The sequence below is a fragment of the Mugil cephalus genome, chromosome 9 (genome assembly GCF_022458985.1).
Source record: "Mugil cephalus isolate CIBA_MC_2020 chromosome 9, CIBA_Mcephalus_1.1, whole genome shotgun sequence".
Lineage (NCBI taxonomy): Eukaryota > Metazoa > Chordata > Actinopteri > Mugiliformes > Mugilidae > Mugil > Mugil cephalus.
In genome coordinates this window covers 1,107,175-1,131,075 of record NC_061778.1, presented here as the reverse complement: position 1 = coordinate 1,131,075, position 23,901 = coordinate 1,107,175, and the positions used below count along the sequence as shown (strand labels likewise).

At 44.1% G+C, this 23,901-nt stretch overlaps 1 protein-coding gene across 1 annotated transcript; it reads left to right on the top strand.

The window, feature by feature from the left end:
• Positions 1–48: 48 nt before the first annotated feature.
• timm50 (translocase of inner mitochondrial membrane 50 homolog (S. cerevisiae)) lies at positions 49–22,736 on the top strand. Its single transcript, XM_047595118.1, has 11 exons — positions 49–349; positions 2,007–2,163; positions 5,406–5,437; positions 11,519–11,540; positions 15,426–15,484; positions 15,935–16,054; positions 17,522–17,626; positions 18,005–18,103; positions 20,546–20,702; positions 20,823–20,929; positions 21,872–22,736. The coding sequence occupies exons 1-11, from the start codon at positions 167–169 to the stop codon at positions 21,968–21,970; spliced, it is 1,140 nt and encodes a 379-aa protein (XP_047451074.1). The 5' UTR covers positions 49–166; the 3' UTR covers positions 21,971–22,736.
• Positions 22,737–23,901: the final 1,165 nt, after the last annotated feature.

Here is a 23,901-nt window from a genome sequence, read left to right as displayed (position 1 = left end):
CCTTATTCTGCCACACGTGGCCCCTCGCTGCTCTGATTGCACCGCTCGTCCGCCACTCAAACCTGCCGGAGCCAATCAGAAGCTTTTGTCCTTCTTCACTCGCATCACACCCGCACGCCGGTAGTCCCGTAGGTTAGCAGCTTAGCCTAGCGCTTTACTATCCAAGATGGCTACGGCTGTGTTCCCCATGTGTGTCCGAGCGAGCCGGGGGCTCTTGCGGCTCAGGAGCGGGACGGCGGTAGATCTCATCCGGACACTTTCCACAGAGAATCCGCCGGCGGGGTCGGGCGGTGCTACGGGCGGGCTAGCTCAGGCTATCCTCCAGGAGAGACTCCAGCAGCAGAGCCAGGTGAGGGTGCGCTCGATTGTTCTTACTCGGTGTGGCGTTTGCGGGGACACGGCAAATGCATGGCTGCGGGCGCATGAGAACGTGAACGTTGAACCCCGCCCACCGGGAGCTGCCCGTGTGAATAAAATTAATTAACTTTCGCTTCTGACATTTCAAACCTCATTGTGTGCTAGCCCCAACTTTACCTCTAAATACAGAAACGGATGTTTTATTGTATTTATTTTTATGTGACATTTGTTGGGGCAGCAGCCAGGGTCAAAAACGTTATATCTGTGCTCCGCCTGTGTCCTCCGGTGTGTCCCGTTGAATAAATGAATGAACCCGAGCATGTTAGCCGGCTAACGTTAGCATATGTTTGCTTTAGCCTCGCTGTGTTTCCATGTGAGAGACGCGTTATATAAACGGTGTGTTTAACATGAACCTTTCCGATAAAATAACCCGCTACCATTTTATTTCATCATTATGGTTATTTTATTGTTTTTCCTGGACTGTGACAGTTAGCATGTGGTTAGCATCGGCTCATTAGCTAATACCTGCTTTCGTAACCTGCTGCTGTCATGTGTCACTGATCCAACTTTCTCCTGTTAAAGGTTTATGTTTTTTTTTAGGAGCTTTTATATAATTTATTTTAACCTTTTTCTACATATTTATATAATTTAGTTTAACATGTAGGTGTTTGTTTGGTTTGAAGGTCAGGACATTCCTCCCCATCCCTGTAGTACAGTACACACACCACATGTAATCAGCTCTTATATTTTATAATATGATTAATAAAATGAGGTCCAAATGACTAAAATGCTTTTAAAGTTAAAACACTGTTAACGCCCATGAGTTGGGTAGTTATGTAAATTAGTTCCCAGACTAATCCAAACACATGAGGGATTTGCATTAGTGTCGTTAAAGATAAGATAAAATAATACTTTAGTTTATTCCTCTCCGTGTTATTAGAGTGAGCAGCGGAAAACACTTCTGGTGTAAAGGACTAAGGTTTATTGGCCTTTTATGGCTTTATTGGAGAGATATTAGTGAAGACAAACTGGAAGTAGTGGGGAGCCTCCCAGCTAGTAGCTCTCCCAGCTTCTTAGCCTCCCAGCTAATAGTACCTCCTCCTAGCCTCCCAGCTAATAGTACCTCCTCCTAGCCTACCAGCTAATAGAACCTCTTCCTAGCCTCCCAGCTAATAGTAGCTCTCCCTCCCCTTCTGGTTAATGGTAGCTCTTCCTACCCTCTCACCTAATAGAAACAAATTGTCGCCTCCTGGTTAATAGTAGCTCTTACTAGCTTACCAGCTAATACTGCCTCTTCCTAGACTCCTGGTTAATAGTAGCTCTTTCTAGCCTCCTGGCTAACAGTATCTCTTCCAAGCCTCCTGGCTAACAGTAGTTCTTGCTAGCCTCCTGGCTAACATAAGCTCTTCCTAGCCTCCTGGCTAACAGTAGTTCTCCCTAGCCTCCTGGCTAACAGTAGCTCTTCCTAGCCTCCTGGCTAACAGTAGCTCTTCCTAGCCTCCTGGCTAACAGTATCTCTTCCTAGCCTCCTGGCTAACAGTATCTCTTCCTAGCCTCCTGGCTAACAGTATCTCTTCCTAGCCTGCAGCTGGTCATCAGCTATAATTTTAGTTCCACCGTTTAGAGCGTTTTTTATTTGTTTTTCTCAGGGTCAGCCTCCTCCTGCGGGACCCGAAGCCGAGAAAGAGGGCGAACAGACAGACGACAAGAAACAGAAGGAAAACACTGCCTACGCTAAGAAGATGGTGCTGAGGCTGGCCGGCCTCATGGGACTCGGCGGAGCTGTTAGCGTCATCTACATATTTGGTGAGTGTCTCTTTAACCCTTTAAAATGGGCCCAGGAACCATATGTGGTAACTTGGTTCCTGGTTCCTCTCAGTGAGGTTTACTGTCATGTGGTTTTCATTCAGCCAATCAGAGAAGATCAAGGAAACATTGTCAGGTCTAATCAGGGTCTAATGTGGTCTACAAGGTCCTCCCTCTGCATGAGGTCTGATGTTCTAATGCTCTAAATACGTGTTTACATCTGTTTAAGGTCCATGAACCAGAGTAACACGTCAATAACACTTGGAAATTTAGAATTGTCATGTATTTCAGTGAGTTCCCTGTAAAGGGTTAAAGAAGCAGCCGCCGTCGTCTCCATGAAGGACGAGACCATGAACTGTTAGAACAGATATAAAAAAAAAAACACATCATTTCACCAGAGTTGAACTAGTTTACAACAGAACGGCCTCTAAAATTAGCTCTTCCTAGTCTCCCAGATAATTGCTATCACAAGTCATGTTGCACACACACACAGCAAACAGCTTGGCTACAAATCTCCACTGGTGAAGCTGAAACTTTCCATCAGTTAATAGTTTAATGATCCTCGTACAGTGGTTCTGATCTGGTCTGGGTTCAGGATCCACCTCCACCCCTTAATGACAAGACAAGACAAAATCAAAGAAAACTCTCAGCTTCTCACATTTATTCAATGAAAATCCTGTGCAGTTTGGAATAGAATAGAATAGAATAGAATAGAATAGAATAGAATAGAATAGAATAGAATAGAAAACCTTTATTTGTCCCTCAGAGGGGAAATTGCAGTTTGCAGCAGCATCATAGAGGCAGAAAAGTAACCAGAATAAAGAGTGGACTATGTAAAAAGATGAATAATAACATTTAAAAAATGGAATAGAATAAACAATTTACAATTATTGGCATCGATGCACAAAGTAGTGAACTGCAACAGAAAGTAACTGGACTGTAACACAAAGTATTGCATGACAAACCAAAAGTGTTGAATTGCACAACAAAAAGCTGCTGACGAATATTGGACAAGAAGTATGTTGTGAATTTCAACAAAACATAATAGGATTGTAACAAAAAGTATTTTACGACAAACCTCAAGTATTGAATGGCAAGAAAAAGTATTGAATTGCCTACAGATGCTTAACAGATGTTGCACAACACAGAGAGAAGTGAAATGATGAGAGTATTTAAACCTTGAGGCCTAATAGTATTTGAATTTGTTTCTTGTGGAGCCCAACAACAACAGCAGTAACACTATGAAAACACAAACAAATAAATGTAATGATAAACTAAAACAGAGATTGTAAACAGCTGCGTTTTAATTCAATCCAGAACTCTTCACTTCAGTAACTCTGGTCTTTTTTAACAGACTCAACAGAGTTTTAATGAACAAACACCAAATAAAAAAACTCCACCGACTGGGAAGTGGTTTCAGGACACATTCATTACTCACATCATATTAAAACTACTCTACAACACACTCACTGTTGGTGTTTTCATGCGAAATACATGAAATCAAAACTGAGAAAAATACATATCTAATTATCAGGTCCTTCATTTTTTTTATCCATAGACACAAAATGCAACTCAGAAGGATTTAAGTATAAAAAATAAGCTTGTTATTCCATTATCAGGAGGTAAATACTGAAAAACATTCGGCTTTGAAGTAATAATAAGTAATATTACACTCACTCAGGCAGCTTCATGCTACCAGAGCTAATTAGCATAAATAAAAACCGTTTGGCCTATATTTATTTTCAGCAGCACAGACTGTGTTTTTTAACTGATGGTGTTGAGGAGGAAAAAACAAAGTTATAACTTCATGCTTAATTTTATGTTCGTTAAATGTTAATATGCTGCTTGTTCTTAACAAGTTCTGATAATAAAAATATTTTAAAATAGTAAAAATGTTCTCCCTTCAATTTATATCTCTGTAACAGGTGTTTGAAACTACATTTAAACCATCAAAAGCAGCTATTTCGTCTTGTTTTTAATAGAAAAATGTAAAAATTTGATGAGCTGATGTATCGGTTATTGGAATGTTTTATGCCCAAAGATCAGAATTGGCCTCGGCACCAAAAATCCATATTGGTTGGACCATATTTTCTCCTCCTTCGTCCTCAACGTAAGAAAATAAATAACAAATAAAACAAACTTTGCAGATCTTCTTAACGTTAGTGTTAAGGAGGATGAATCCATGACATCAGGGTTCTAGTAAATGTCACACAAACACGTTCTCAGTTTTATATGACTTGCGTGTCTCTGGTTGTTGAACATTGGCCCTATTCTCTTCCTGGCTTCTCCATCGGTGCGTGTGATTGGTTAGTTCTTTTTAACACTTCCTGCTTATTGGCACCGCCCACATGTGGGAGGAGCTAGCAGCTGTCAGTGAGGGATGAGCAGCATGTCTTCAGTGAGGAGTCAGACGCATCAGGATGATATCGGAGCTTATTTTTGCAGGTTTGCACGGTAGAAAAATACAAGGAGAGGAATTCAGAAAGAAATTTGATTTGATGTCGATGGAGAATAAGAAGATTCATCTGAGGCAGTAAAACGGATAAAAGGAGTCAGTGGAGGATGAGTGAAGAGTTGTTGAAGGAGTTAGAGGATTTCTTTTGGATTTCCTTGGATTTTCTTCTTTTTGTCTCTGATGTCATTGGATCATACGGATATTTTTTGCTTAAGGACATTTACCGCCTTCTAACTTTCACCTTTTTTTGGGGAATATTTTATTTGCATTTGGAAAAGCTGGATTCTTCTCTCTCTGGATTATGTGGGATTTAACTTGACATCTTTCCCACACAGAGTTTGGTCTTTGCAGACTTCCTGTGTGTGTTTGTGTCGTTCTTTGTGCTTTTTCCTGTAGATAGGTTTGTGAAAATGTTTGATTTTGCAAGAAAAAAGCCAGAAGTGTTGTAATTTCTGGAGCATGAAGTCATAACTCTGCTTAAATACCAATGCAACTCACATATTTTACGCTTGTTACGATTGAACAATCTAGTGTTTGGTTTTCAGTCCATAAGATGGAAAAAATGGATCTCAGAACAGCTGTTTACGAGCAAAAAATAAAAGTTTAAAAGTTGAATCAGATCTGATTCCCAGAAGAGAAACCCAGCAACCGTGCAGCATCTGGAAAGACGGGAGCTTCTGAGTTTGGTTTTCTTCCAAACTCATTAGAATAAACTGAAGCAAATTCATTAAGCAAAATAGCAGCTTGAAAATGTGCATTAACTCATGTTTCTGTCTTTATTTTCCAGGTAGTAATTCAGTGGATGAACAAGGAAACGTGGTGAGTTTGTACTGCACCACACACACTTAATTCCTGCAGGTGAGACTCTACTCACCCGTCAGTGTCTTTAGCTCTTGTGTCCACACACTCAGCCGTCTATTCAGGATCAGATGGGAGGCATTTAGTCCGGTTAGCACACGTCGACGCGCCGCCTTCATCTTTTCCCATTTGATGCGTTGGAGCGACGGCCTGGAAATCCTCCTTCCTGTTGTAGAGGACGTTGTAAAGGGCACACTTCACAGCAGAGGTGCTGCCGTGAGAGAGGAAGGAGAGCACACTTATCTCGCCTACTTCTTAACCCCCCTCCCCCCCCCCCCTCACTACTGTAATGCGACGTGGCGGCACACTTGACATGTAGCCCAGAGACCTGTGACTCTGGGAAACCTGAGGACATCAAAGCAGTGACGTCAGTTCGTGGCTGTAAATGTGGTTTTATGATATGTTTGAGGGAAATCTGGATATTCCCACTGGCTGACCATTAGCATGCTAACTGTTAGCCTCAGTGGCAAAGCATCAAGCTCTGGTTTTCACACTTTGATTTTTACTGCAGAATCCGACTTAATATCATTTAAAAACCATTTAAAATCAACTTCGGTGACTCTGATTGGCTCTTGAGGCTCAGAATCTGGTGTGGAGGTGGTTTGGAGGTGGTCATGTGACCTCTGTAAAAACAGTTAAACCGGACAATTATTAATCTAATTAATAATAATAAAGAAGGAAAGAGTCGACGAGACTTAAAAATAAACTTGTTTATTTGTTGAACAGAATGAACACACTGTTACTACAGCCTCAGTTCACTAAGTAGGAAAAAAATAAAACAAGAACGGTGACATAAAAAGATGAAGAACAAACACAGAGCTCTAAATCACCAATTAACCAATTATCACCAAATATCCCATTGAGAATTAACAAAGAATAAATCTGGGGCATAATGATCTGTGGAGGAATCAGAATCAGACATTTCCCACTTATACAAAATACACAGAACTTAAATAAGCTTGAAAATAAAGCTGTGCAGCATAAATTAGACTAAGAAGAGGAGTTTAAGTCATTCAACCACGAGTAGAAATTATAATTTGTTGAAGTGATATCTGTTGGAGCTGCGAACCAAACTAAACAAGAAAGAAATATAAGCTAGAATTAACAAATTAGAGTCTTTCCATCTGGTTCCTTAATCTGGATCATGTCTCCAAGTCCTTCCATGTGTCCCTGGTTCTGGTCCAGTGGTAGGTAGAGATCCATTAAAGTCAGTAGCTGATATAATATTCTGCTGACCACATGGTGGCGCTGCTGCTGACTGAGCTGGAGACACATTTAAATATGAAGACGGGGCAGTTGTAGATGCTAATGAGGCTGTGGATGAGGCCTCCTCAGGTTTCCCGGTCTGTAGCCGGAGGTGTTGGTTCTGGGAAGAGAAGCCACTTCAAAGGCCACGTTTCTGCCTCATTAGGATCCTTTTGTTGGAACCAAAGACCAGACGTGTCAGGACGGCTTCCTGCTAAGGAGCTGCTCAAAGTGTCTTTGAAGCTGTTGCTCCGGGAACGAAGACTCGTCCACATTCTTCCCGGGACAAAATCTTTATATTTCATTTATTTCATTCTTTTTTTTTTTTTCAACAATAAAAAGGTCAGAAAATGTCACGTTTTTTTTTTAAGAATACCTGGAAATTTTAATATTTGACATTAGTTACTTAAAGTTTTCTGCATCTTATAAGAGTGAAAAATTACTGGAAGTAAGTGAAATTAATTAAAGTGTTCATTCAGTTTTCAAGACGCGTTTCCATTGAAAAGTTTTCCCGTTACTTTCTTAAAACAAAATCTTCTTATTTCTTTTAACCCTTGATGATTGTTAAATACTGAGAAACAGGTTTAAATAAACATAGACTTCTTCCTGCTTCCTTTCAGCCATTTACTGTCCAACCCTCTAATGTCCATCTGGACTGTGGTTTGTGCTAATTTCGCCTATAAAAAGGTCAAACCTGTTGGATGAGTACAGCTCAACCTTTGTCAAACAGCTGGAAAAATCAAAAATCCAAAGTCAAAGAAAAGATTTCCACTTTAATGCTTTAATATTTGAGGTTTTGTCCATAAGACCTTATGATTCTTATCTCATCTTATGACTGAAAGCTCAAACCTTGGTACAAATTCAGGTGTGTGTTAATCTTTTCTTTGCCTTTGAACTTTGAAAGGGTCAGAAAAACCTGGAAATCTGACTCTGTCACTACTCGGCCTTTAATAGCGTTTGGTTTGTTTTTCTTTTCTCCTGATCACCTGAAGTTTTAATAACCTTGTTATTTCTTTGATAAATTGTCATGTTTTTATACGACGTGTTGCCTCTGAATCACTTTAGGTGCTGCATAAATGAACGTAAATTTTAATATTTGGCAGTAGTTACTTACAGTTTTCTACATCTCATAAGAGAAAAATTACCTTCATGAAACCACGTTAACTGTAAAGTCCAACGTCTTTTTCCAATAACGCAACCAGGGACACATTTGGTTTCAAAGGGTTAAATCGTGTCGTCCCTCATTAGCTGCGTTTCTATTGCAGTTTTTCAAAATAAAAGCCTTGCTATTTGTACGTGTTTCCATTGAAAAGTATTTTGCGAACGAGATATCCCACAATTCTCGTCACTTTGAGGAAGATGGACGTCAGGTGAACTGGTCACATGACCCCCTGCATCATCTCCCAGGAAAAGGCCAAACAAGCGTTTCCATCGACCTTTCGAGATGAACGTTTCTATTGATACGTCTCATGAGAGCACATCAGTGTTTTAGAGACGTCTGGGAGGTTTTTAGAAGTGTAGGTGTTTTTATTGCGGTGCATTTCCAGGGGGAATGGAAACGCAGCATGTGATGCTCTTCTTATTTCGCCGCATTAGAGACTAACCACACATATAAAAACTCGTCCATGTGGAGGTGACGTTAGCTGCTCGGCGTGAACGTCCTCCGGTTCCTCCCGGAGAGCACACTTCTCTCAGCTGGACGTCCAGGACTCTCATCAGACGACACACTTCTCACGTCGGTGCGAAGCCGACGAAGCCGGCGAAGCCTTGTGCTGCTCGTCCTCAAGCTTTTCAGGAGACACACTTATCTCACGTCCTCGTCCCCGAAGCTACGACTTCACAGAGGACGTTTCCTGGACGAGCTGTGGTGGAGCGGAGGCGTCGATCCGGGAAAGTTTAGTCCACTTCAAAGGAGGCTGGAGTTAGAAGATCCTCTGAGACGTTTAATGGATTTATTTATCTCCAGTAGCAGTGATTATTTTATTATGAAACTTTGTCCCACGGTGAAGGAGGAAAATAGTGTTTTATTTGGATTCACCTTTAACCTTTATGGAGAAAAAAAGTCTATTTAGAAAACGTTGATGAACATGTTGAAGCTCATTCATGGTGTTTGTCTCTTTTTAAAGACAAGACTCTGAAAAGTGGTTTAGTTCTGGAGGAATCAAAGATGTTGTGTTGGTTGAATCCTATAACGACTTTTATCAGTGAAACCAGAAGAACAGGACAAAAACCTGGTTCCACGTGACCAGATTTCCATCTCGACGATGCAGGAAATATTGTACATTTTATGATTTATTTCCTCCTTTCGACCCGAGCTGTAAAATACAGTAACCGTTGTTGTCGTTGTGAAGTGTTGGGAGGACGACGCGGGAAGAAGGACCGATCCGTCCTTCCCGTCGTCACACGTTATAAACCCTCTCTGAGGCTGTATCCTGTCTGGCCAACAGGCCGACTGGACCACTTCAAAGGTGAGGACACACTTATCCCACCTCAGTTCAGACGGCACAAGTCTCAGCTGGCGGGGGGGTTGCGTTTGTAGTCAGAAGTCGGATTTTTTGACTAAATGAAGTTGAATTTTCTACTCAGAAAGTCGTAGAATCCTCACTACGCCCACGTTGAGTTTCAAAGATGGCCGCCACGTGTGTAAACAGTGACTAGAAGCTTTTTATTTTGCTCTTCTGATTAGTTGTTGTTGCACTAAATCAGTCGTCCACATAGATACGTTGAAGTGTTGTTGTAGTGTAATTTAAGTGATATGTGTGTTATATGGAAATCACGCTAACGACGGCTAAAAACAACAGGCTGGTAAAACCAGAGCAGAACCAAACAAAACTGTGACAAACTGGGTTTAACAGTTTAACGTTGTGGTAATACTATTAGTTCATATCAAGAATTTTCACTTCGCACACAAAAAAATGTAAATACTGAACCCACAACATTTCCACCAAGTTATATTTGGTCAAGGCAAGAGCTTTCAAAGAGGCGGCCATCTTGCTTTTCTGACTTCTTGTCGTAACTGCAACGCCAATAATTTGGGTGTGCGTCATTCCCACCTCCGAGGAAAAAAGGGAACGTTACTTCCCGGAGAATCCAGTCAGAATGTGCATTGTTGAGCCATGACTTGGGGAGATGATGACAGATTTTGGAACAAGCTGTAAAGTCTCTCACATGTTAAGTTCTTTATTTTGTGACGTAACGGTAAAGACGGGTGTTGTGGTCAAAGTTTGTCCCGGCTACTGAACCCTCGACTGTGTTTATGTGTCAACGCGTCATTAAGTTATAAAAATATTATTAATTAGGAGAATATTAATTTTTATGATGAGTTTCACCCTCAAACCAGACGCAAAGATTCATCTGATGCAACAAGACATAAGACTGCAGCTCCAAAAAAAGAAGGAAAATCTTAGTGTATGTTCCCAAAAATACAGTCAGCTGGCCATTTTATTAGGAACACTAGTGAGTGCATAATAATCTGAAGGTGCTGATTCACCTGGAGGACGATAGTTTGGAACAAGCTTCAGTTCAATAGTTAAAGTAAATGAAAACGCAGTTAAATGAACAACTGTCGTGTTCCTAATAAAGTGACAGTGGAGTTTAAACCGTGTTTGAGACACTATTTCTGAAAACAAACTAATTCAAGACCAAATACAAACAAAATCAAACCTTACATTCACAAGATGAGCATAAAATTAGCTTCAGTATAAACATTATATCATAAAAAACAAGTACATAGACGTGTCAGTGTTATTTGTAGTTGTCACTTGTTCCTAATAAAGTGGCAAGTGAGTTTAGGTTAAAGAGTTTTAGGGACGTAAACATGAGACAGAACCTTCAAAACTATTAGATTAGAATATAAATCCTACTCATGTATCAACTATTTTTTATTTTTTTTATTATATATATATATATATATATGAGTGTGTGAGTGGGTTTATTTTCTCGTGGCTGAGCCGTGGGAACTCGTCCTCCTCCTCCAGCCCGGGGGGGGGGGGGGTCGTAGCCAGGTGTCGATGGCCTCTTTCACACCTCCGTCCACATCCACTAACAACCTCCACAACAATACGACCAGTGGCAGCTGAGCCCCCCCCCCAGGACCTGGTTTCCTCTAATGAGCTCAGAGCTGCTCCGACTGGACGAATTCTGACTAAATTAAATTAGAATTAATTACGTTTCCTCTCCGAATTGTTCCCAGATGGAGGTAAAGATAAAAGGTTCCTAAAGAAATGATCTGTTCAGAGCAGGAAGGAAGGAAGGAAGGAAGGAAGGGAGAGGGAAGGAAGGATTGAAGGGTCAGAGGTCACAGCAGAAGCCTTTCTGAGTGGTGACTACAGTTCTGCTTTGTGGCCACCAGGGGGCGCACCTCACCTAATCTGCTCCCTCTGCTCAGGCAACATTCTTCCTCCTCTTCCTCCTGTTCCTGCATCACCTGCTTCTTAATCATATCATTTATTTATTTATTTATTTATTGAAACTGGACTATTTTATTTTTATTTAGTGAGAAATAAACTTTGTTTTCTTCCTTCCCACAGTCCTTAATTCTTCCATTCATTCCTTCCTCCATCTCCTCTTTCTTTCTTTCACTCTTTCCTTTCTTTCTCCCCCTCCTCCCTCCCTCCCTCCTCCCTCCCGTGTCTGAATGTGGTCATTGATTCTCAGTTAAAGGAAACTCCTCCCTTCGTTTAACCATCAACAGATAAACATTGATTCATGGTTACGTTGACTGATCGATTGATTGATTCTTCACCAGCTGCTCTGTGGATTTTAATGGTTCTTCTCTTCTTTCTTTGTCTTCGACAGATTCCAGACGAGTTTGACAGAGGTGAGTCTCACTTTATTTATTCACAACTTTAAAACACGATTAAATATTCTTCTTCCTCTTCTTTTCCTTCTTTCTCTTATTCTTCCTCCTCCTCATCTTCTTCTTATTCTTCCTCATTGCCATCATCTTCCTCTTCTTCTTTCTCATCTTCTTCTTCAGATGCCTCTAGTCATTCATTCATTTTAAACCCCGTCTGTTCTCATGTCGATATTTGCTGAATGTTTTCCTCCAAACGGATTCATATCCACACAAATAATCCCATCATCAATAACCCCAAAGGGTCCCAGAGTCCCGAGGACAGACTTCTGTCCCGAGGACAGACTTCTGTCCACGGATCAGTCCACCCCTTCGTCCACCCCTTCATCCACCCCTTCATCCACCCCTTCATCCACCCCTTCATCCAGTTTTAGAGCCATGAGAAAGCCAGAGTCAGATGGACAGAGGAGATAGAGACAGAGACAGAGACAGAGACAGAGGAGAGGCCGTAAAGCTCCAGACTGGTTTTATGATGGACGGAGGGGTGGAGGGGTGGACTCTGGAGGACAGGAGGAGACAGACTGGACCTCTGGGACGGGGAGGGACGATAATTAGCGGAGCCACGCGATCAGAATTCGTTCAGACGTGAGAAGGTGGATGTGATGGAGCTCGTAACTCACTCCTCGTTAGCCTCCTCACACATTTCTGTTTCTGGTCAAATCTTAGAAATCTGGCGTCTTTCGCTCTCACGCATCTTCAACATGAACAGGACAGAACGAACGGTTTCATGGAAAACACTTCGTATCATCAGACTCTTAGTTACAGGGTGAAAATCCTGGAAAATATTGTGGTAGTTTTGAGCAGATTTGAAGTTGTTTGAGCGATTTCCCAAAAAAAATACTATGTTTTAAAACACATTTATTTGTTTTTTGCACGTGTACAGAGGATGCAACACTTTAAATCTGACACTACATGAAAAATAATAATGCAATCAATCAATATCCAAGACTCTAAAGCCCACACCCGCATGGTTTATTTATTGGAGAATAATTCAGTTTTCAACCAGCCAGTAGAATTTAAAGGCTGTTGGAAATGTTTTAGTAGTTTTGAGCAAGTTTGAAGTTGTTTAAGTGATTTATTAAATTTCTGCATTTATCTCTTAAACCACTTCATAAAACTACCAAAAATTCAATGGTTTTGTGGAATTTTCACCCTTTAAATGCCAGTTTAATCACTTAGAGTCACTTAGAGTTGGATATAACCAAGATTATCTGAAGTATTGACTTGATTTTATTATTTATTTTAAGACCTTAGAGGACAAACATGTCGCATTGACTCCCGTTATAACTGTTATATATTATTACTAATCTCTCAGCCATGACACATGAAAATAATTCATTCTGTGATATTAAAGTTACATTTAGGACACAAACTTCATCATAGGCCCTATAGAAATCACGACAGTGACTTTAAGTAATTAAACTGGCATTTAAAAGGTTAAAAGCCTCAAAGTGATGGAATTTTTGGTAGTTTTGTAAAGTTTAAGAGACTTTTTGGACATGGACATTTTTGTCCACTACGGTTACAAGAGGGCGGTAATTAAACTAGATGGAGAAGATTGAGAAAATAAGAGGTTAAGATTGTTTGCATCCTTCATGATTTTCTATGTTTATACATAAAAATGAGTCAGAACCAGATGTTGGACAGAGACAGTAAAACGCGTTGGTTTCCATCAATGATGACGAACAGATTATTACTTCATCCCATACTGATTCGACCGAGCGCAGATAAATGATAATAAATCAGTTAATATAAGGTTTAGATGTTTCTCTTCAGGGTGATTGGGGGGGGGGGGGGGGGCTCAGGGGCCTCAGGGGCCAAATCATCCCTGATGAGTTTAAAGCGTTGACCCTCCCTCAGGGAGACCTTCATCCTCCTCTCCACCTTTTCTACCTTCACCCTCTGTCCTCCCCTTTAGCCACCCTCCTGCTCCTCCTCCTCCTCCTCCTCCTCCTCCTCCTCCTCCTCCTCCTCCTCCTCCTCCTCTGGGAGCACCAGAAGGTTTGCGTTGGCGGTGGTTTGTGGGGTGAATGGATGAATAAATGGGTCTTCTGGGACCCGTTTAGCATCTTTTCGTGCCAAGTGGCGGCATTCGTGTGCGTGATGCAGAGGAGCGTCGGATACCATGGCAACCAGGGAGCGTGGTTGCCGTGGTATCTGACCTCCGTGTTTTTCCATCTCTGTGAGGACCTTCCACTGACACATCACACGTCTACGCAGCTTTAGACCAAACCACCAGCAGAGAGGAACCTGTGATTATTTAATAAACCTTTTATAAAACACTTCATCAGACAACTTCAATCTATCCTTCTTTCCTTCACCCCCCCCCCCACCAGGCTTGATTAACATAATAAAAGCCTCATCCACTCATACTCTGTACTATTATGGGCTGTGTTTGCTGGAGCTCCCGGGGGAGAGCTTAGTCCACAGCCACGCTTACACCCCCCGACTCCCCTCCTCCCTCCTCATCCTCACCCCCTGTTCCCCACGCTGATGGGTGGGGGTGGGGGGGGGGGGGGTGAAGCGAGGAAGGTTAAACATCCTCTTCCCACCACGGCCTCATCACTTCCCTGCATCGCTCACGACTCACCATCTGTTTATGTTCAGACCTCGATCAGAGCGGCAGGTTTAAGTGAAAGTTCTTCTTCTTCATTTCATCTTTCTTCTTTCTCTTTCTCGTTGCTTGATATTTTTCTTTTTTGTTTCTTCTTCTTCCCTTCTTCTCTTAATAATTACCATCGATACAAGCACTGTAAATATGTCTTGTAGTCTAATATTTCTCTGGGCAGATGAATCCCTAAAGAGATTTTATTTTATTTTGTTTTACTTTATTTTATTTTATTTTATTTTATTTTATTTTATTTTATTTTACTTTACTTTTTACTTATTTACTTTACTTACTTTACTTATTTACTTTTTACTTTTTCTTTCTTTTTATTTTCTTCTTTATTTTATTTTATTTTATTTATTTTATTTATTTTATCTATTCTATTCATTTTATTCTTTATTCTATTCTATTTTATTTTATTTTATCTTATTTATTTTATTCATTTACTTATTGTTTTATTGTTTTTTTTATTTTATTTATTATTTTTTTTATTCTATTCTATTTTATTTCATTTTACTTATTTATTCTATTTATTTATTTATTCTATTTATTTATTTTTATTTTATTTTACTTTTTTTCATTTTATTTTATTTTATTCGGCCACGGCCACGTGTGTGTGTGTGAAAGTGTTATCAGCGCGTCTTCACAGCCGGGCGGCGGCAGATGGCTTGTACTTCCTGCTTCAGCACGCTGCAGTGAACTCTGGGGGATTGAGTCCCCCGGGACCAGAGCGTTGCTACGTCCATCATGTGTGTTTAGAGAGCGGAGGGTAGAGGCACGCTCCTGCGTTTGATGTAATGAGCCGCGGCCTCATGGGAAACCAAGTCTTTATTCTCATTATCAGTCATTAGCGCGCTGACAGCTGGAGCTAGCCTCCCTCTGGTCACCACGGCGACGACGACGCCCAATCAGCGTGGTGACCAATCAGGGTCCAGATGTTATCAGCTATTTAAAACATGTTTTAACATAGTTTTAGTTTTGTTTGTGAATTAAAGTGATGATTTGTTTATTTATTTTCTCCATGTTGAAATATTTACTACCTGCTCCACATGTTTAGACTCCTCCCCCTTCAGCTCCTCCCCCTTCCTGCTCCACTTCCTGATTCTTCTTCTTCTCTTACTTTTTCCATCTGCTCCTCCTCCCCCTTGTTCTTCTCTTTCTCCTCAATTTATCTCTTCCTCCTCCTCCTTTCATATTTATCTCCTCCTCCTCTCATGTGTTTCTCCTCCTGTCTCCTCCAGAGCCTCCTGTTCTCCAACATTTTAAAAGAACCTTCAAGTACTTTAAGGACTATAGACAGGTGAGTCCATGGTTAGCATTAACTAGCATTAACTAGCATTAACTAGCATTAACTAGCATTAGCTAACAGTACTGAATGAATGAGGCTTTAACCTGTAGAATTTAACTCTTTGTTCTGATTCATTCTTTCATTTTCAGTCTCTGTTTCTTCTGATGCAAACTCAGCTTTTTATTTTCAGTCCATTTTAAATCGACTCATCAAAGTTTTTACACATCGTGGGTTTTTCCTGCGTCCTCACGTTTTTTTTTTTATTATTATTCTGCACAGAAATAATCACTCATTCATTATTTTTGGTAAATCCCATCTTCCTGTTTGGGTTTTTTTTTTTTTGTTTCCAGAGCTGAAAAAAAAAGATGTAAATCTTGGTAAAGGTGTAAAGATGAGATTGTTGCGGGTTTTACCGACTTCCTCGTGCGTTTATTTTACGTCCCTGTTTCTTTCTGAGCTCAGATGATAATCGAGCCGACGAGCCCGAAGCTGCTGCCCGACCCCCTGAAGGAGCCGTACTACCAGCCCCCCTACACCCTGGTCCTGGAGCTCACCGACGTCCTGCTGCACCCGGAGTGGTCGGTACGTAGCCGCCCCCCCCCCCCCCCCCCGGGAAACAGGGAGGAGGAGGAGGAGGAGGAGGAGGAGGACGAAGAAGAACCAGGTTTCTCTGGAGAACATGATGCATTATGGGTAGAAGAAGGAAACACAGCAGCTGGAGAAAGAGAGTTAGAAGAAGAGTTAAAGGGGGAGGGAGGGAGGGAGGGAGGGAGGGAGGTGGGTGAGGTTTATGGGAGAGGAGGAGGTCTCCATGGAGGTGCGTCCTCCTCCTGTTTCCTGCCAAGATACAAATAAATCTATTAATATTTAGATAATCTGACAGGTGTGAAGCAGCTGGAACTCAACACCTGTCGCCTGTTAACGCAGACAAACATCCTCCCCCCGTCTCTCCTCTGTCTCCCCCCCGTCTCTCCTCTGTCTCTCCTCTGTCTCCCCCGTCTCTCCTCTGTCTCCTCTGTCTCCCCCCGTCTCTCCTCTGTCTCCCTCTGTCTCTCCCCCGTCTCTCCTCTGTCTCCCCCGTCTCTCCTCTGTCTCCTCGTCTCTCCCGTCTCTCCCTCTGTTCTCTCTCCTCTCGTCTCCTCTCCTGTCTCCCCCGTCTCCCCCTCGTCTCTCCCCGTCTCTCACCCGTCTCCCCCATCTCTCCTCTGTCTCCCCCGTCTCCCCCCGTCTCTCCTCTGTCTCCCCCCATCTCTCACCCGTCTCCCCCCGTCTCTCCCCGTCTCTCCCCCGTCTCTCCTCTGTCTCCCCCGTCTCTCCTCTGTCTCCCTCCCCCGTCTCTCCCGTCTCCCCGTCTCCCTCTCCCGTCTCCCTCCCCCTCTCCTCGTCTCCCCCCGTCTCTCCTCTGTCTCCCCCGTCTCCCCCTCCGTCCTCCCCCGTCTCCCCCTGTCTCTCCCCCTCTGTCTCCCCCGTCCTCTCCCCTCGTCTCCCCCGTCTCCCCCTCCTCCGTCTCTCCTCTGTCCTCCCGTCCCCCCGTCTCTCCCCCTCTGTCTCCTCCCGTCTCCCCCGTCTCCCCCCGTCTCTCCTCTGTCTCCCCCTGTCTCTCATTCTCTCCTCGTCTGTTGGACCTGAACAAACACGTCTTTGTTTAAAGGATTTTTTATTTGTCGTTCGCATCCAAACAGAAGCAGGAGATGAAACGAGATGATGATCTCACATCGTTTCTGTTTCCTCTCGGCTTCTTCTTCTTCTACTACTAATATCTCTACTACTACTAATACTTCCTCTTCTCTTCTTCTTCTTCTTCTGTGGTTTTTGGCAGCATTGATGCTCGCCACCCTCCATTAAGACAGAAGACGACTTATTAATGCTTATTAATCTATTTATGTTTGTATGTATTTATGTGTGTGTGTATTTATTTATGTGTGTATTTGTTCAGAGTGTGTATTTATTTATGTGTGTGTGTATTTATTTATTTGTGTGTGTATTTATGTGTGTGTGTATTTGTTCAGAGTGTGTCTGACCTGTGACCGTGGTGTCTTGTGTGTCCAGTTGTCGACAGGTTGGCGTTTTAAGAAGCGTCCGGGCATCGACTACCTGTTCCAGCAGCTGGCGCCGCTGTACGAGATCGTCATCTTCACCACGGAGACCGGCATGGTGACCGCACAACGCGACAACATGACACAACGCGACAACATGACACAACACGACACGACACAATACGATGCAGCACAACACAACACAACACAGCACAACACAACACAACACAGCACAACACAACACAATGCTGCACGACACGACACAACACAACACGACACAACGCAACGCGACACAACGCAACACGACACAACACAATATGACACGACACAACACAACGCGACACAACACAACGCGGCACGACACAACATAACACAACGCAACACAACACAGCAACATGTAGCGGACACACACACACACACACACACACACACACACAGTCAGACAGACACTGTAGCGTTGTGTGTGTGTGTGTGTGTGTGTTGTGCGTTCGTACAGACGGCGTATCCTCTGATCGACAGCATCGACCCTCAGGGCTTCGTCATGTATCGTCTCTTCAGGGACGCGACTCATTACATGGAAGGACATCACGTCAAGGTACCTCCTCCCTCCTCACTCCTCCTCCACCTCCTCCCCCTCCTCACCTCCTCCCTCCTCACCTCCTCACCTCCTCACCTCCTCACCTCCTGCCTCCTCACCTCCTCTCTCCTCACCTCCTCACCTCCTCCCTCCTCCCACCTCACCTCCTCCCTCCTCCCTCCTCACCTCCTCACCTCCTCACCTCCTCCCTCCTCCCACCTCACCTCCTCCCTCCTCACCTCCTCCCTCCTCCTTCCTCACCTCCTCCCTCCTCCTTCCTCACCTCCTCCCTCCTCACCTCCTCACCTCCTCACCTCCTGCCTCCTCCCTCCTCCTTCCTCCCTCCTCACCTCCTACCTCCTCTCCTCCTCACCTCCTCTCCTCACCTCCTACCTCCTCCTCACCTCCTCACCTCCTGCCTCCTCCCTCCTCCTTCCTCCCTCCTCACCTCACCTCCTCCCTCCTCACCTCCTACCTCCTCCCTCCTCACCTCCTCCTTCCTCCCTCCTCACCTCCTCCCTCCTCACCTCCTCACCTCCTCCTTCCTCCCTCCTCACCTCCTACCTCCTCACCTCCTCCCACCTCACCTCCTCCCTCCTCACCTCCTCCCTCCTCACCTCCTCCCTCCTCACCTCCTCACCTCCTCACCTCCTCACCTCCTCCCTCCTCACCTCCTCACCTCCTCTCTCCTCCTACCTCCTCACCTCCTCCCTCCTCACCTCCTCCTCCTCTCTACTCACCTCCTCCCTCCTCCCTCCTCACCACCTCACCTCACCTCCTCACCTCCTCACCTCCTCCTCCTCCTCCTCACCTCCTCACCTCCTCCCTCCTCACCTCCTCCTCCTCCCTCCCTCCTCCCTCCTCACCTCCTCCTCCCTCCTCACCTCCTCTACCTCCTCACCTCCTCCCTCCTCCTCACCTCCTCCCCTCCTCCTCTTCCTCACCTCCTCCCTCTACCTCCTCCCCTCCTCACCTCCTCCACCTCCTCCTCCTCCTCACCTCCTCACCTCCTCCTCCTCACCTCCTCCTCATCCTCCTCACCTCCTCACTCCTCCCTCCCTCACTCCTCACCTCCTCACCTCCTCACCTCCTCACCTCCTGCCTCCTGCCTCCTCACCTCCTCCCTCCTCACCACCTCCTCACCTCCTCCCTCCTCACCTCCTCCCTCCTCACCACCTCCTCACCTCCTCCCTCCTCACCTCCTCCCTCCTCACCTCCTCCCTCCTCACCTCTCACCCGTTCTCTCCCTCATGTCTCAAAAGAAAAACTCCTCCCTCCCTCCCTCCCTCCACTGTTTCCTTCTTTCCTCTCCCCGTTTCCTTCAGTCTTCCTCCCTCCCTCCTCCCCTCTCCTTCCTTTCTCCCCTCCCCCTCTCCCTCCTTTCCATCTGTCTCCTCCCTCCCTCCCTCCCTCCCTCCAAGGAGCTGGTGTTAACCTACTTCCAGCCTGAACCTTTGGGCGACTTATGAAACTTATTAAAGCTGCGTTTGTCCAGAAGTCGTTGAGCTTTTTCAGCCGTTTGTTCGTTCTGATCCAGATAAATGAAGAAAAACAAAGACACTAGATTCACGGAGTCTCAGCTTTTCCTCCTTCACTGGATTTTCCTGAAAAGTCCTGGAAGTCGACTTTTATTAATCTATTAGTGTCTTAAATTAAACGCAGGTTTAAGTTAATGTACTAATTTATTTGTTCAATTGGTTCCTTAATAAATCGATTTTTTAAATTAGTTGATAGTTTGTATTTTTTTAAGATTTTTATAAAAAAAAATGTAATAGTCAATTATTTAATATTTATTTTTAATTAGTCGATTAATACATTTTATATATTTGTGGATTAGTTGATTAATCTTTTTTCATCAAATTATTTTAAAAATGTTTGGTCAATTAAACATTTTTTTTTAATCTGTTTATTTATTCATTACGGTCGTTTTAATTGGTTGATTATTTGATTTATTTTTTTCTTCAACTAGTTGTTTATTAAACAAAAAAATGATTTTTTTTTTTAATAAATTGGTTAAACTGAAGGTTTTCTTTTATTATTGTTCAATCTTTTTTACTTTAAATTTGTCTGACATTTAGTTGGAGAGAAAAACTTTCCTCCACTAAATAAACGAGTGGACGGGGGAGGACGGGGGAGGACGGGGGGGGGGGTCCATAGAAACACCAGATGAGCCTGATAGAGACACGATGGAGACAACAAGTAGCGTCCCTGTCCATCTGTCCCACACCAGCTGGACGTCCCAGAGAAAGTGTTTTAATCCCTGTGAATATTATATTAAGGATCATTAAGATAATAAAGTTGATTAGACGGTGAAAGGGTCAACGGCGTCTCCCCCCCCGTCCCCCCCGTCCTCCCCCGTCCTCCCCTGTCCTCCCCCGTCCCCCCGGGGCTCATGGTGGACGCTCCACGGGGACGTCTCTGTGCGGGGACTGAAACTAAGTGATGTGTTTGTGTCTCCAGGACGTGTCCTGTCTGAACCGGGACACCAGCAAGGTGATCGTGGTGGACTGTAAGCGGGAGGCGTTCAGCTTGCAGCCCTTTAACGGGATGGCTCTGAAGAAGTGGGACGGGAACTCAGAGGACAGGACGCTCTACGACCTCGCCAACTTCCTCAAGAGTAAGACACAGCTCCCTGTCCCTCAGCCTCCTGGTTCAGGTCTGAGGGACCCCTCATTAGGACGGTTCATTACCTTTAAAGCTGAACCTCTTCCTCATTTCTCCTCCTCTTCATCTTCAGCCATCGCTCTGAGCGGCGTGGAGGACGTCCGCTCCGTCCTGGAGAACTACGCCCTGGAGGACGACCCCATAGAGGCCTTCAAACGCAGACAGGCTCAGCTGGCTCAGGTGAGGGGGACGGGACGGGACGGGACGGGATGAGACTGGACTGGATGAGACGGGATGGGATTAGACGGGACGGGACGGGACGGGATGAGACAGGACGGGACGGGATTGGACTGGACGGGATGGGACGGGATTGGACTGGACTGGACGGGACGGGATGGGATGGGACGGGACGGGATGGGACGTGATGGGATGGGATGGGACGGGACGGGATTGGACTGCACTGGACGGGACGGGATTGGACTGGACGGGACGGGACGGGACGGGACGGGACGGGACGGGATTGGACTGGATGGACTGGAGGGACGGGACAGGACTGGACGGGACGGGACGGGACTGGACTGGACTGGACTGGACTGGACGGGACGGGACGGGATGAGACGGGACGGGATGAGACGGGACGGGACGAGACGAGACGGGACGAGACGAGACGGGATGAGACGGGACGGGACGGGAAGGGATGAGACGGGATGAGACTGGACTGGATGAGACGGGATGGGATTAGACGGGACGGGACAGGACAGGATTGGACTGGACGGGATGGGACGGGACGGGACGGGACAGGACAGGATTGGACTGGACGGGATGGGATGGGACGGGACGGGACAGGACAGGATGAGACGGGACGAGATGAGACGGGATTGGACTGAACTGGACTGGACGGGACGGGACGGGACGAGATGAGACGGGACGAGCCCTGTCCTGATCTTTGATAATGTCTCAGATCTTAATCATGTCTTTAATTTAGAAATTAAAGATGAAACCGTTAATTACCTGAACTCTGTTACTGAGGAAGGAAGGAAGGAAGGAAGGAAGGAAGGATGGAGGGAGGAAGGATGGAGGGAGGAAGGAAGTTGATAAAACCTCATGAATGAATAACGTGTTTTTGTTCTGTTTTCTGTTCATAACGTTTCTTTTATATTTTGTTCTGACTCGTTCTTCCAGGAGGAGGAGCAGCGTCTGTCTGAGGTTTCCCAGCAGAAGAAGCAGGGCCTCTCTCTGGGCTCCATCGCCTCCCGCTTCTGGAGATCCAAACAGCAGTGACCCCCCCCCATCCACATCACCACCTCCACCTCCACCTGAACCCCCCCACACCCCCACCCACCCCCTCCCTCTTAAATTAAAACAACAGACGTTCCTCCTCCACCAGAGTCCAGAGCCGGGACGTCTGGTTCCACCGAGGAGAGAAGAGGAGGAGGAACCACTTCCTGGTTGGTGGAGGAGGAGGCGGGGACTCGTTTTTTCTAAGCTGCTGATTGGTTTAAAAACATACAAGAAAAAAAAAAACAATAAAGGAGAACTCATGTGAGGCTGAACGGGGCCGATGTTTGTGGCCCTGACGCCTTCTGAATGTGTATCTGTCGTTGGGTTTTGTTTTTTTTTTTTTTTTGGGACGGTGCTGGCGGCGACTCACGTAAAAGAAGAAGAAGAAGAACTCTGCGTAGAATTTGTAGGAGTTTGTTAGATGTGTTAAACAAGGACGCGTCTTCAGCCTGAGGTCGTAACCAAGACGACGGAGAGAAACACAAAAGAAGAAGTTTCCTCTTTGTGCGTTTGTTGGGAACTATTTTAATCGGCGGATTCATCCAGTGATCCGGCCCCGGTGCATTGTGGGAAGGATCAGAAGACTGAACGTCGTCCTTCAATAAACAAAAACGAACCAAACTACGTCGTGTGTGTTTGTGTGTGTGTGTGTGTGTGTGTGTGTGTGGAGTTCATTGTATTTGCTGTTTTTTTTTTATTATTTTATTTTCTCGTGTTTCTGTTTTGTAGGTTTTTAATTTCCAGTCATAAATCTTTCTCAAGCTGTTATTGCCTCTGTTTTATTCCTCTTTTCAGGGGAAACTGAAATTCCACTCGCCTGCTCGGAGTTTCTCCTCGAAAACATCCACAAACGTCCTCAAACGTCCTCCGCTGCGTCTCCACCGGCCTCAGTAACAAGTAAAATCTCCACTAAAAAAAACAGCTGTTTCTTCTTCTCTGGGGTTTTTACGTGAACAACAGGGAGGAAATATTCTTACAGGTTCTATAATGTGCACGATGGGAGAATTTAAGCCAAATGTCCGTGAACATTAGAATAAATAAATACATTTCTAAGAATGTGGAGCTGCTGGAAAGTTCTTCTGTTTTTCAGAGGCTGAAGTTTCCTCCACCCTCAGGTAATAAAACCTGGAGGTTATTTCATGTTTCATGTTTTCCTCTTCATGTTGGTTCTGATTTGTGTGTGTGTGTGTGTGTGTGTGTATATATATTCTCTTATTGTTTAATAGGACACTGTGGAAACAAATCTCCGCCCTCTTTAGTGGATAAAACGTCCAAAAACCGCTATAAAAACTTGATGGATTTTCTCCATAATTTTCTTAAACCACTTCAGCATTTTACAAATCTACCCAAAAAAAAACAACTATTTTGAGGATTTTAACCATTTAAATCCCAGTTTGATCATTTAACCTCCTGAGATCTGAGCATTTGTTTAAAATGCATCTTAATTTCTTTAGGATAAGATTATAATCTTAATTATTTGAGTATTTGGGATTATTTCACTGTATTTTAGTCACCGCTGTGTTTATTTGAAACCTCCTGAGCTTTAGTTTGCTGTGCGTTTTTATTTCCTAGGATAATATCTGGGACTATTCAGACCTAAGAAGTATAGAAACTAAGTGTCATCTCTGCACTGGAAGTAGTTTTTGGAGAAAATGACGTCCTCATACGTGGACACGCAGATTATTTCACTGTATATTATAAAGTCACACATATGTAACAAAAAATAAAACTGAACACGTCTGAACAAAGACAGAATCGCAAATAATGAATTCACGTCATCAAACTAATATTTGCTAATTATCGAAGTTATAACTAAACCTTATAACTCGGTGCTGTTGATAGAATTTATCACGTTTGTGTGTCACATTAAAATAGAAAAGTTATTAAGTGTAAATGAACTATTTTTTTTTTTATTCTTGTATTTTTGTCAC